Raw genomic sequence first — 15,189 nt, forward strand, 5'->3', positions numbered from 1 at the left:
TTCTTTTCTTTTCTGAAGGGTAAACAAAGCTAAAGGCTAGCATTAATCTGATCAAAGAGAGAACAAATTTAGTGAGAAAATGGCCAGTTTTCTTTGCCCTTTGATTTGCTTGAACATTTTGCTTTTATGTGCTCTTCTGAACTTGGGGCACTGCATCTACATCTTAAAGTCATCATTTAATACGTGATCAAAACCACCACCTTCGAAGCTTGGGAGTGCTCACAAAATGTGACGTATTCTCAAACGATGATCATGCAAAATGCAACCATGCCAACTAGAACTACACATACAAACACGAAAAAGCATACAGAGACACAGAATGTTTGAATCTTGCAAAAACAAGAGAAAATTAGAACTGTTATTCAGTAAAATCCTTACTCTTTTGAGAGATTTGAAGATGGATGGGATACACCAAAGGCAAAGTCTCCTGCCAAAATGCACACAAATGTTTGTAAATGCACTACAAATCGTCCACAAAATTAGAGGACAACTGTGAAATTGTCTGCATGTTCAAGGACACTGGAAAATAGGCATTGCAACAGCAGGATATTTCTGATAAGGGTACCATCATTCGTTACAAATAGCAAGCCAGAAGTGGCAACATCAAGGCGTCCGACTGTGAACAATCTAGGTTTTGGTATCCTTGGATTTCTTTGGGTCTGTAATATTAGGAAAAAATATCACATAAGCATACTAGTTCCTGTTCGCCACCATATAATCGATTTCTAGCACTAAATATGACTGAGGTTATGCAAATACTCCATCGTGAATCCAAATCTGGTCAAAGCCCAAAGCCAACCCAGATCTTCATGTAATCGTCAAAGAATGATAACACCGACTTGCTTTCATTTTCGCCACTTGAGCAGATATATCTGCAGCATCCATTTACACTTTTTAAAAGGCTATGCCACGCAAAATTGCCTAACTTAAACTCCCCATGTGACAAAGATTTATCACATTAGAGTATAATGAAATTGATACATGCATGGGACTACCCTGACCAGAGAATTTAAAACAGAGTACCCTACCCTTTGGGCTTGTTAAGAACGAAGTACAATTTGGGAGCCAGCTTCCTTGGCAAGGAGTATCCGTCCACGTATATCACGTCTTTTAAGGGATCAACTAAGGTCTGCAAAAGCTTTGGCTACATTAGGACTTTGGTTCTATCGTAGGATTAAAAATCAAAAACAGAAATACAATATGGAACGCATCAACCTCGAGCAGAAAAGAACCAGTGTTTCTCACGGATGACTACTCATCACAGCTCAGAATCGCATATGGATTAATTGAAGCAACTTTATCTACAAATTAAATTATTGGGAAAGGTTTTGCCCCTTATTGGCTTCTAGTAAAAATATTCTATAGCCACCTTCTTGCCAAGGAATGGACGTTTTGGTTAAAATGAAACTTCTCCACAGAAGAACTGCAATGATTGGGTGTTTCATGTACATCCAAACCTTGGGTGGGAAATACAACATTTTGGAAAGGCTTAACAAGAAATATATTAAGCATCAAGGGAAAGAAAACAGGATTTAATTAACCCCAACTCATATTGCATAATCATGGGTCAATTGAGGAAAATAGCATGCTGCTGGCACAACTAGCAGCAGGACAAGGAAGCAGGATAAGGTCCCCTTCGAGGTCAGGAAGCACTATCACAGCACCTCCTTCACTGTGAGCTGGCTCAAGAGATGGGTGATGATGGCTAGTGGCAGCCCAGGATAACTTGATCGTCTGGTTGACAGCATAAGGCCTACCTGAGCTAAATCAAGTATTAAAGATGATACATAAAAGGGAGGACGAGACGCAGATGTAGACAAATATATAGGCATGTCATATTCAAGACATCTATTTAAAAAAATGAGGATACAAGCTTAAATAGAATCAAAAAATAAATCACTAGAATGTGATTTCTCCAACTGATCCCATGAATCTTTTGCCATTGAGACCTTGCCAAAAATATGCGCGAGTCTATAATCTAGATGAAGCAAAATAAAAGCGTGATCACGTCATCTTCCTTTGATTCATTTGCACTCTCCAAAAATATCCTCCCATAAATATATGACAACAAGCTCGAGTATCAAGAGGTTTATAATAAATGTTTGCCATATTTTAAAATGCTTGCCAATAAGGATCTCTTGGCCATTGAAGCCCAAGGAATAAAAGAAAAAAACAGCCAATACAAGGCACAAACAGCCCCTTTCAAAATGGTTACCAAGGCTGTAAAGAATACAGTCAACACACAGGTTGACCAGCATATAGCCAAGGTGGTAAGGCCAAAAAGGTATGTGCCACGTGTCAGCAAATTAGAAGGCCAATAACCTCAGCCAAAAAAAAAACTTAGCCAAGCTCTGCAAACCAGTGTCGTCGACGTTGTGGCAAATCTGGCTGAAGAAGAGAAGAGTTCCCTGTAGAAAAACGACACTTGAAATGCTATCACAAACACTTTATGCAGAAGATATACACCATTATGAACAATTTCCAGAACTCTTCTGAGAAAGGTGATGGCTACAGCAGACACTCAGCTGACTGGTAATGGAAGAAAAAGCGCGACAAAGACACTATGGTAGGAAGCCATCGGTGCACAGCAGTCAAACCTTCTAGCAAGTCGCTCAGACAGCAGCATAAAGAAATCAGAGGACGTCGCTGGCAACCCATAGCCTCAAACCTTCAGCAACTGGTAAATGTTAACAGCAGCATGGAAAAAAACATATATTGCAAAAAACAGCCTTCTACAATCAACCCTTCATTAACAAAACTCCAGGTGACTATGAACCACTAAGCATTGGCAGAAGGAGATAGCAGCTGGTAGCAATACAACACTGCTGGCAATAAAGCATTGCTGAATGTATCTTCTGAGAAAAAAACTGACGACGACAGCAGCATAGCACAAAGTCTGGCAACCAAGGCTCCACAATCCTATCCCAGATATGAACCTCCAATCATCCTGATGATAAAATCTCAATACATCTAGGCAGTCCGGACACTAGAGAACGGGTATCAGGCAAAGTCATGACGACGACTAGATGGGTAGAGGAGATCACAAACAACATTGGGGTCAAACAAAGTTGTCCTTTATCACCAACCTTGTTTGGCTTATACATTGATGAGCTTGAGTACTTCATTATGACACTAGGCAGAGCAGGCTCACCTTTAGCTGGATCTCTGATCCCGATTCTATTATATGCGGATGACATGGTCCTACCTGTTGGAATCAAGCCACGGTTAGTCTTAAGGGGGTCTGGTTATTTTGCCACGTTGCCTCTTCCATGCATGGCCACCTGCATGCATAGATAAGGGTGATAGTGGCGTCTGGAGGTTGTTGATGGCGTTGTTTTCTCCACGCGGTTCTCCCCGAGATTCATGATCAATCTGTGGTGGTTTTTGTGCTGCGTCCCGGCGCTCTACTTCAAATGGCTCGTGTCTTTGAGCACTCTTGCTCTCTCGAGATGTAGCTAGTTTCATTCCCCACACTGAAGAGTTTTCTATTGCGTACTCTATTGATTCTCCTGTGCATGATTGTTGTAGAGCTTTACAGTTGGTATCAGAGCATGCGACCCAATTTGGCTTGTGAATACTCGTGCATGCATGCAAAGCTAATTGGTTGACCTGACTTGGATGCAGATATCTTGACATGGAGACGAAGTCTGAAGCCCTAAGCTCGCCACGTTTACTGGTGCCAATTTTCCGGCATGGCAACTTATTGTGCATTTGTATCTTATGGAAAAGGGACTCTAGCAAATTGTTTCAGGTGCCGAGAAAGAAGACTCAGAAGGTTCGAGTTCGCTCCAGTGGGAAAGCCGCAATCTACGAGCTCTCGGAATCATCCGTAGGGCATTGGGTGCTCGGTATCATCATCATCTTGACTTGACAGCTACTGCAACTGAAAATTGGATCGCCATAGAGGCTTTGTTTGGTGCAAGACTAAAGAACTCTAAGGTGTTTCTGAAGCAAGAATTATTTGGTCTCAAGATGGAGGAGAATACAACTCTCGAAGAACACATGAGCAGGATGCGAGCTATCTTGAGGCAGTTGCTAGATCTCCGTGTCAAAGTAGAAGATGACGATATAAAAGTTGTTCTCTTGTCTAGTCTTCCCTCCTCTTATGATGGTATTGTGAAAATTCTTCGTGTGAGTGGTGAAGTGATAGTAAATGAGATGGTAGCCACCCTTTTGGATGACAATGTTGGAATGGTTACCTCCCCATCTGTGAGCCCCCAAATGAGGAGTGCATCGGGGGGGTGAACCATAGGTAGAATGGCCTGCCACATGGACAGCATCTTGGCTGTCATATGGGCAGGAGACTCATGGTGGAGAAGGGGCTGCCACATGGGCAGCACCTCACAGGGAAAGGGCTTAAGGGGCTGCCACATAGGCAGCACATGGGCTGCCATGTGGGCAGCACAACGGCCTGGAAGAGGCCGCAGCAAAGCATGTGTGTATGGGCTGGAACAGGCTCCTAAAAGAGGCGCGCAGGTGGCGGGATAGAGGCCGCATGTGGCGCAGCAAAAGGTGCCTTCAAAGAGCAGCGCATGGGGCTGGCAGAGGCGCACAGGTGACAGCATGAGCAGGGCCAGTAGGCGCCTGCATGGGAGACCTGGAGCAGCAGCACATGGGCCTGCAATAGGCGGCAAGGGTTTTGAGACGCTCTCAGGGCTGATCTACTTTCATGAACAAGTTTGCATAGGCCTCTATCTGAGGAGATGTGGTACCATAGAGAGAGCCTATTGCGACAAATCAAGTGGCAACACCACCAAAAGACAGAGATAGATCGAACACAACAACATGCAAACGATTTCTGCAGACAGGGACAAAGCCAGCAGCCCAAAAGGGCCTGGCAAAAGCCCTTATATAGGGCTGGTTGGACCAGCCAACCAAGTCGGCCAGCAAGCAGACTGGTCGGCCAGTCTAGGGGCCTATAAAAGGAGGCCCTCATTCATCATCATCTGGAGCAGCCCTCTGACAGCAGACAGGAGCAGCAAGAAGGCTAGCCTTGGGCCTATCCACAAGAGGTGAAGGTGACCCTGAAGGAGCTGCAGACTGAGCTTGAGAGGCAGCCCACCTAGACTGGTTTCCAGACAGCAAGGTGGAGAAGATCTTTGGACGGAAAGTCTACTTACGTTCGAGGTGGAGCATGCGGGCTCGAGTCTAGAGATAACCGACAGATAGGAGAAGGACCTTGTGGTAAGATCACAGGACCACACCATTGGTGGGACTCTGGATATATCTCTTTTGTATTGTGTCCATAGCTTTGGATGGAAATATATTATTTTGGTGGTTTCTCTATCTGGATGGTTCATTGTCTATTGATGAGTCTGCACATCTATTCTATGCACATTAAGTTAAGAAGTTTGTGATTCCACACCCCACTGTATGAGCTCCTGGGCAATTCTATCAGTCTTCCGCTGTGCGTACCCTCTGTTGGGTCATTTCTAATAGACGAGAGGCGTAGAAACGTGAATCTTTGGTGAGAGTGCTAAGAAGAATGATCTGAAATGTGCCTACTGTGGTAAGTCGGGCCATAAGGAGGACTATTGTTATCGGAAGAAGGAAGCCCTGGCTAAGCAGAACCAAGAGATCACTACTACTAGCAAGGAGCATGCACATGCAATAACCGAGGAGATGGCGGATCTGTGCTTCGTCGAGGGCGACATGGATTATGATGAGTTTGCTTTCTGAGTGGGTGCTACAGTAGCAGCATGTAGTGTAGGGTGTCAGTTATAAGTCAATAAGGTGATCTTCTTTTGTAAGCCAACAATACCCAGTAGGGTTGTGGCGAGATATCTTTGATCATAGTAGTAGTCGTGTCTGTCAAACGAGGGGTTGAGAGTTATATGCACTTCGGGTCTCAGTTTGTTGATGAGTCTAGTCGATGAATCAACTGTATGTTCGAAAATTTGTTGGCTGAGCAAGTTTCATGCAGTTGATAATTTTGCCCAACCCCAGCTCGAGGGGGTTGTTGGAATCAAGCCATGGTTGGTCTTAAGGGAGGCTGGTTATTTTGCCACATTGACTCCTCCATGCATGGCCACATACATGCATAGATTAGGGTGGTAGCGGCTTCTGGAGGTTGTTGGTGGCGTCATTTTCTCCTGTCGGTTCTCCCGAGATTCATGATCAATCTGCGGTTTTTGTGTTGCATCCCAACGCTCTACTTCAAATGGCTCGAGTCTTTGAGCACTCTTGCTCTCTCGAGATGTAGCTAGTTTCATTCTACACACTGAAGAGTTTTCCTGTTGATTCTCCTGTGTATGATTGTTGGAGAGCTTTACACTACCCTCCTAATCAGTCAAGGTCTCTAACAATATCTAGATGCACTTCATACTTTCTGTTAGACACATGATCTAAAGCTCAACCTTAAGGCCATGATCTTTAACACACCTCTCAGCTGCAGATCAAGTGCAATTCAAGTTTGAAGGGGCATCGATTGATTTCTCTTTTCACAACCAACCTTCACAATGGGAGCAGCTATGCAGGCCCAATTGAGCAAAGGGTATCCCAAACTTGCTAGACGAGCATCAGTGCCTTCAATCTCATTTTCAAGACCCTAGGACCAAGTCTCTCCTTTTCGAGTCTCTTGTTTGTCCAGCTATGATGCATGGCAATCCCTTTCGAGGGCAGACTTGTTTGCGACAGACTGGTCCATGTTGAGAGACTACAAGTTGTACTTCTTGCTCGGATGATTCGTAGTAAGTCATTGGTCGCACATGATATCTTGTTAGCAAGTTTAGGACTACCACTCTTTGCGCTTCATGCATCCTTCCATGTGGTCATGTACCTTTATATAGTCACCACTACATCCGGTAGGGAGGGAAGCTTCCCCCAGCTTTTGTTACAACACTTGCTGATGTCAGACTCCTTTGACTCTTGCTTGGACAACTCTCCCTTTTGTTGATTCGGCCTTCTTTTTGCTCTTCTTTCCTCCACCACCAGAGAAGTCCTCATTGGCATTAGATTTGTCATCTTTCTTTTTGTTCGGCTTTGCCTTTGCCAAGCTTCCCCCTTTTTCGGGCCTTTACCCTTGCCTTGCATAGCAAAGGCTTTGTCCTTGCCACTAGATCTTTACCTTGGCCTCTTCTTGTACCAACATAGCCCCCAACTCTTCAAAAGTGAGTGGCTTTTCCCTTTTCAAAGTCATAACGTTGGTCATAAAATCTCCAAATCTCCTTGGCAATATATTAAACACAAGCATCCACAGCCCACAGTATCACCAACTATTGACAAATGATCCTTCACTCTCATGAGGTAGTCATGCACAAGATCTCCCTCCTCCATCCTTATGGGGAATATTTGATTCTAGCGGTTGAGAATCCTCATAGAGTTTTGTCTCATACAAGTTCTTCAAGATGTCTCGTGCTTCCTTGGAGGTATCCGCCAACTGAAAGCGGGATCACTCCATCTACTATCATTCCGATGATCATGGACAACGCCTCAACATCCTTCTCCTCCTACTCTTCCACATCATCTGTGTCTGAAAGTTTTACTACCCATCCTGTGCATCCAATGTGACCTGGCTTTTCAACTCCCCTCCTATCGCACCTTACAACCTTCCTTGCCACCATGTGAATATTCACCTTCCAGATCGGGTAATTCTCTCCATTCAATTTGCTTCCCCCTCCAAATTTTAGGAACGGCATCTTTGACATCATTGAATAAAGATCCTGGAATAGACGTAACACCAAAGATGCAATCGATACAAACTCTACGATCACTACTTGACAAAGGCTATCTGCATCTAGGTCACAAAGCTACCTATCCTTTAATTATTGGACTCAAATTTGGAGAGCTGGATATATGGCAGCATGGAGAGCTGAAGAGTGCTGGAGATACTTGACCACATGGGCTGCATCAAACAGCTAGCAGAGGTGTGCAGACGGCCTTGTAAGAGGGAAGATCTAAGGCTAAGAAAGGCCATGGATGGGACACGCAGTGGGCCCAGTATAGGGCTTGACAATGGGATGGCGGAGGTGTTAGAGAAAATATGCACATGTCTCTGTGCTCCTACGCATCCAATGGGCTGGCAAAGTGCTCTCTTTATTGCTCTCCCCCCCAGTTGGCTGAAGCACGACTAAATGAATCCCTAGACCTCCTCGCTCTCTCTTGTATAGTGTAACGAAGAGGATGGGGCAGATTAGGAGAAGGAGACTGTTTTAGCAAGAGGTACAAGAATAGGCAGAGATGGGGAAACGTGAATTAGAGGACAGAGGAAGAGAAGGGAGCGTTGAGAGAGTCGCAGGTTGGGAGAGGAGAAGCGAAGAGTAGATTGGATAAACATCACTTCAAAACGTGGCCACAAGAGTGAGGGCGGGATCTCTAAAACCCACAATGCACTCAGAGATGTAAAAATGGCCTTCTTCATCCATAGATGGCAATTCAAGGATAACATGCACATTCTAGCCCACGTGGTTTCAGCAGTGAGACATGAAAGACATTGTGGATCCAGGAAGAAGGTGGTGACCCTAATTGATAAGCCACCGCTCCAACCTTGTAAATGACTATGTAAGGGCCATGATACCTATTACCAATGAGCTAGGTCGGTGTTGGTGTTACCCTTCAAGGAGGCATAGCGATTCTTGTAGAGATGCAAATGCACATAGTCCCCTTCGATTAGGACTAGGTACCTCTTTAAGAGATAGGGAAAGGGTAGTGATTCTTGTGAAAACATAGATACACATAGTCCCCTTTTTTAAGGACGAGGTACCTCTTTGAGAGATGGGGAAAGGGGAGGTAGAGGAGAGAGGAAGAGTCGGGACCATGAGAGAGAGAGAGAGAGAGAGAGAGAGAGAGAGTCATAGGTTGGGAGAGCAGGAAGCAAAGAGTAGATTGGATAAGATGTCACATCAAAACATGGCTACAAGAGTGAGGAGGAGAATCTCTGAAACCCACAATGCACTCGGGGATGTAGATGATATGGCCTTCTTCATCCGTATGTGGCAATTTGGGAATAGCATGCACATTTAGCCCATGTGGTTTCAGCAATGAGACATGAAAAACATTGTGGATCCTACAAGGGGGTGGTGACTCTAGCCCACATGGTTTCAGCAGTGAGAGATGCAAATTCTAGCCCACGTGGCTTCAATTGTGAAAGACATTGTGGATCCTAGGGCTGGGTGGTGACTCTAATTGATAAGCTACCACTCCAACCTACGAATGATTTTGCAAGGCCATAATACCTATTACCCATGAGTTAGCTTAGTGGTGGTGTTACCCTTCAAGGAGGCATAGCGATTCTTATAGAGATGTAGATACGCATAGTTCCCTTCTTTGAGGACCAGGTACCTCCTGTGCGCATCCGCATGCGCCAAGCATGTTCCTTTCAGCAAGTTGTGGAAGAGCTTCCATCCTTTCTAATCATCCAGAGCTTGTTGAACTTTCACAGCCAAGTCTGAAAGTGTCGAAGGCATCCCCATTTAGCATCCATACATTCCTTCGAATTGACTCATCTCAATAGTTAAAAGCTTGGTTATGTTATAACAAAATTCTACAAGTCCAAACCACTTATCCCAAGACTTCTAAGATGCCACGGCATAAGTGCCTCACGTATTCCTCCACCCATTTGTTCACCCTCTCAGAAGAGCATCAATCTCCGGACGTATGCTATGCTAGGAGGGACTATGGTGCCCACTTCAGTGAATAATTTCTGCCAAAGTGACCCATGAACTTTGCACCTCTTTCACTAACAATCTCCTATGGAAATCCATGACGCTTTGAACACATGCTCTATCAATTGCTAGGCCCCTTTGAAATGCTGCCCCCCCAATCCTCAACCCCCCACGAGAGAGAAAGAAAGAAAGATGTATTAACGTCCACAGGAGGCCTCACGGGCCTATGAGACAAAGTACACAAAAAAGAGAACTCATACAAGCCTCAATGGGCTGAAGCAAAGGGCACGCTAGGACCCTTGCTGAGTACTAATCTATGCTAATACAATCATAATCATGAATAGAAATAGGCAACCGCAACTGCAACTGCATAGTGGACCAGATCATTCAATCTATCCAGTATCAGGTACAAACTTAAAAACAAGTCAGTCTTGGCGCTATGATTCAGAAACAGAATCAAAAACCGTAGCCTCATATAGTGATGGCTCTCTGGTGGGCTGTGAAGATGTCTCGTATTTGTGTCTATCGAGCTATCAAAAACCGTAGCCTAATACAGTGATGGCTCTCTAGTGGGCTGCGAAGATGTCTCGTATTTGTGTCTCGTATTTGCGCTGCGGTGGGGGATGCGGTCTCCTCGCTCTTTGAACTTTTTGAGCTACGTCCAAAGTGACCCCTCGTCTCTGTAGGTCCCCCTGAGAAACGCTGTCATAGGTCGGACCTCAATAGAGTGTACTCTGAGGACTCTTTGTCGCGCATGTGGTCTCTACGTCCCTCTCTCGGTGGTAGTGCGTTGGCTGCTGATCCAGACTGCTCTCATGTCAGCTAGCTCCTCCTCCTCCACTCCACTATGTCTTGGGGCTGACTCAAATGTATAGAAGTCTGTGACACGTCGATGTGCCCATCCTCTATGTCTTGTGGTGGTTTGGCCATCCCCTACTGCTCTTTGATCTGTCGAAGTAGTGTCTCCCTGTGCTGACGCATCTCCATCAATACAAACGTGATTATGGAAATGGATCAGTCGTGGTAAAGGACCGAAGCCACTCCCCTCCAAGTAGAGACAGTGGTAGCACCCCTGAATCTCATAGTAGGCTGGGCAAACACAAATAAAATGCTCCTCTGTCTCAACCGCCCCAACGTACATAACATGCAGACCCACTATTCTCTAGGTATACTTGTTGCTCGATCCTCAGTTGATGGGACAAAACCCGCATCTGACCAATGGCAATCCTCAGTGCATGGGAGACTGGTCTGTCCTCCAGATACTAGGGTCTGATGATGAATCCCTCCTTTGATACTCTCAGGAAGTGGTCGCGGTAGAATTGGATCTTGGTGGGGAGCTCCTGGTCCTCCCCCCAAGTCCGAGATGTATGAAGTTGAAGGAGGTCTAACCGTATGATATGGTTAATCCCATCTCGTGGGACCGACTCAGGAGGCGCATCCATGCTGTACTGAAAGGGGGGAAGCCTGTCCATCTGGATACCGTGCCTGGCAAGCCATGTAGATATGTGTGCATACCATGTGTCTGCCCCGCTCTTTGGTAGCCGTCCGGATGACCCTAGGCCCAACCTTAGAAGTCTCCAGTGGAGTAAGTCCCAGACGTTGTGGAAAAGTCACTATTCAAAAGATGGCATCAATCGAGAGAGAGAGAGAGAGAGAGAGAGAGAGAGAGATTAACGTCCTCAGAAGGCCTCATGGGCCTATGAGAAAATGAACTCATATAAGCCTCTAGGGGCTGAAGCAAAGGGCGTGCTAGGGCCCTTGCTAAGTACTATGCTAAGCTGAAGAGCTCAAGAGCTCAAACTCCAAGCTTAGACTAAGGGCTGAAAAAATAAGACTCAAAACCGAAACCTAGTGCCGTAGTGGCTCTCCGGTGGGCAGTAAGTATGTCCTAGACCTGCATCTTTTGGCCAATCTCTCGCTATGGCAGAGGACGTGGTCTCTACGATCTCTGTATCTGATGGCGGCGACAAGAGTGACGGCTCATCTTTACCAATCTCTTCTTCGTCAAATGTGGTCTCTATGTCCCTAGCTCATCAGCGTTGTGTCGTCTCTCCCTGATGATCCACGTTGTACTCATGTCAGCTAGCTCCTCCTCCACCCTACTATGCCCTAAAGCTGACTTAAACGATAGAAATATGTGACACGTCGCTATGCTTGGTCTACCTCAAACTCTTGTGGTGTAGTCACCTCCTATTTATGTCTAATATGTCTCAATAGTGTCTCTTTATGCATTGCATCTCGATCAGATAGAGCCTAATGCAGACCTGGTCATGAAAGTGGATCAGTCGTGAGAGAAGTGCTCCTCCGCACATCTGTCCAATGGCAGTCCTCAATGCGTGTGAGACTCCTCTGTCCTTTAGGTAACAAGGTATGATGATGAGTCCATCCTCCAACACTCTCAAGAAGTGGTCACGATTGAACTGGATCTTGGTGGGGAACTCCTCATTCGCCCCCCAACGTTCGAGACGTATGATGATGCGGTTAATCTCATCTCGTGGGATCAACTCGAGCAGTGCATCCATGCTATACTGGAAGGGAGGAAGCTAGTCCATCTCAATACCCTAGCTAGCAATTCCGAAGAGAGTCGGTGAAAGGGGGGAAGCCAATCCCTCTGAATACCTTAGCTGGCAATTCTAGAGAGAGTCAGTGAAAGGGGTATCCCTACTTCACTCGATGGTGCTCTCAACCCAATCTAATAGACCTCCTAGGCATGAATTCTCCCTTTGACAGAATCGTACAAACTCATCATCTCCGAAATCATGGCCTTTGAAATCTGCATCTCCTGAAGTCTCTTGATCATATGAGATCGTGAGGCCTTCCGAAAGTTACAAAGAAAGCATAGGCTTTCTGGCGCTTCAACCTCGCCTCCTCAATGCTAGCCCGCGGAGTGAAGATATGATCTAGGGTGGAGTGCTATCTCTGGAATCTGGAATCCCTACTTCACTCAATGGTGCTCTCAACCCAATCTGATAGACCTCCTAAGCATGAATTATCCCTCTGACAAACTCGTATAGACTCATCATCTCCCAAATCATGACCTTTGATATCTGCATCTCCTAAAGTCTCCTGATCATATGAGATCGTGAGGCCTTCCGAAAGTTACAAAGCAAGCATAGGCTTTCTGGCGCTTCAACCTCGCATCCTCAATGATAGCCTGCGGGGTGAAGATGTGATCTAGGGTGGAGTGCTATCTCTGGAATCTTGCCTGTCTTAGAGCCAGCTGCCCATGTGCCTCTGTGTAGCCACTGATCTCCCTCTAGAACCTACTCGTAAATCTTGGCCAGTGTGTGGCCAATCATAAGAGTGCGGTGGTTCCCAGTGTCCATGGCATCTCCTGATTTATGTATCGGCACAATGGTGGTAGTGCTCCAAGCAGGTAGGAAGCAGTGGCATATAGCGTGGTTAAACATCTGCGTTGAAATCAAACCCAGAACCTCCTGCCCATCTGCGAAGTGCTCATTCCCTCATGATCCTGAGCTCTCTGGTTATGGAGCCGACGGAGTACAGCATGTACATGTAGGCCATCTTTTGGTGGTTCTAGTGATGCCCTATAGGCCATGGTATGTGCCTTGTAGGCATAAATATAGGCACTTATAGTGTTAGTGCCTTTTAGGCCACATAAGACACTTAGTCCTATGTGACACCTAGGACACTTAGTCCTAGGTCTAGGTGCAAGTACTTTGTACTCTTTCTTTTTCACTACACTAGTTGACGTGACGGCTGATTATCATCAACTCTTTGTACTCTCTCTTTTGCCTATCGATCCTACAGTGGTATCAGAGCTAGGCTTGACTCGTCTTCTCCTGCACCTGGACTCACATTAGCTCCCTTTAGCTTCACCGCCCCTTCATCTGTACAGTCGTACGGTACGGACGACCATACCTACAGCCTGCTCCATACTTAGTCGTACAACCGTACAGCTCTGCACCTGAGCAGCCGTACAAACCGTACTCTACTCTGTACTCCATTCCGTACTGCGCCGTACATCTCTCCGTACAGACGTACTGAAGGTCTAGTGCATGTTACGTATTGCATTCAGTACTTCCGCCACCGTACATCATGCTGTGTGGTACCCTTACCCCGTACCTACATCCGTACATTGGATTCTGTACTTTTTGTAAAACGTACTTGCATCACTGTATAGCCATCGTACATGTTTCTGTACTGTGCTTCCGTACAGCCACCGTATAGTGCTCCGTACAGCGTACCAGATCCGTACAGCTTATACCTGCTCCAAGTATTCCATACAATTTCACACGTGTGAAACTGTTGTCAGAATCCGTACTAGCTGGCATTGGCTGTGAATCCGGACATTGGCAGTTCTTAGGGCTTTCAGTTCTTTTCACCTTCTTTGGTTGCAATTTCTTGCAAGAACATTGGGACTTTGGGATTTAAGGCTGCAATCTCTTGTTTGTTTGTAGTACTTTTGGGTCAGATTGCAGGACATTGAGTCACTTTTGCAGGACATTGAGTCAGATTCTCACACATTGGGTCACATTTGCAAAATCTCAGTAAAATTTGGGGCTTTTCTGCATTTGCCCTCTTTTTGGCCTATTTGCCCTCATTACATTTGGGGCTTTTGCCAGATTTGCTGTTTTTACAGTGAACATTGCCTACCACAGTCACATTTGGGTCAGATCTGCATTTGCCCTTTGATTTGGGTTGGAAATTTGCAGATATTTGCTGTCATTTTTGGACAGCCAGCTCTTTGCAGTGATAGCCTTGAGGCTTTTGGGTTTTCAGGTCTCTTTCAAGGTATCACATTTGCTATGGTTGGGAACAATCAAGATCTATTTGGCGTTCTTCGTGAAGATGATAAGTTGGATGGCACCAACTATCCGATGTGGTCTTATCTCATGAAACATATTCTTGTTGCAAAGCATTTGTGGAATATTGTTTCTAGGGTTGATCTGAGGCCAGCCAATGCTACAATGGTTGCCTCTACTGCTGGTCCCTCTACAGGGGGTACTCCTCCTGATGCCTCATCTTCTAGCACTCCTGCTGCTGCTCTTCCAACTCAACAACAGTCAAGATGGGATGCAAGAGATGCAAATGCACATTCATGTATTGCCTTATCATGCAAGAGAATCATTATTCCACACATCCGGTCTTGCAGAACAGCAAAGGATGCTTGGGACAAGTTGGCTTTTCTCTATCAGATTCGCAATGAGGCACATGTTGCATATTTGAGAAGGCAATTACATGAAGTCAGTATGAATGAAGGTGATTCTATAAATGCATACCTGACAAAGGTCAAGGACCTCATGGAGCAACTTGCCAACATTGATGAAGTGGTGCCAAATTCTAAGCTTGTGAGTACCACATTGAATGGATTGCCAAATACATATCAAGGGTTTGCTACAACCCTTTGATTAGTGGCCATGGGTAATCCAGACCACTATTCTTTTGATCAGCTAGTTACTTTGCTTTTGCAGGAAGAGCAAAGTCGAGCTAATAGACAAGCCATTATTCCTGATCATCCGGTCTTGCAGAACAGCAAAGGATGCTTGGCATAAGTTGGCTTTTCTCTATCAGATTCGCAATGAGGCACATGTTGCATATTTGAGAAGGCAATTACATGAAGTCA

The 15,189-nt window shown here is 45.5% G+C and overlaps 1 protein-coding gene across 1 annotated transcript in view; it reads right to left on the reverse strand.

The window, feature by feature from the left end:
* The window catches only part of SVR1 (pseudouridine synthase family protein), a 75,456-nt gene that overhangs the window by 25,566 nt on the left and 34,701 nt on the right, over nt 1-15,189 (reverse strand). The window contains exons 3-6 of the mRNA XM_087376978.1: nt 1,029-1,129; nt 800-872; nt 566-659; nt 379-427 (exon numbers count right to left, since the gene is read on the reverse strand). Coding sequence (XP_087233104.1) covers nt 379-427; nt 566-659; nt 800-872; nt 1,029-1,129 — 317 coding nt within the window. The remainder of the gene's footprint in view (nt 1-378; nt 428-565; nt 660-799; nt 873-1,028; nt 1,130-15,189) is intronic.

The sequence above is a fragment of the Dipteris shenzhenensis genome, chromosome 7, assembly GCF_047967505.1.
Source record: "Dipteris shenzhenensis isolate YYH24624 ecotype China chromosome 7, Dip_SZ_1.0, whole genome shotgun sequence".
In the NCBI taxonomy this organism is placed as follows: domain Eukaryota; kingdom Viridiplantae; phylum Streptophyta; class Polypodiopsida; order Gleicheniales; family Dipteridaceae; genus Dipteris; species Dipteris shenzhenensis.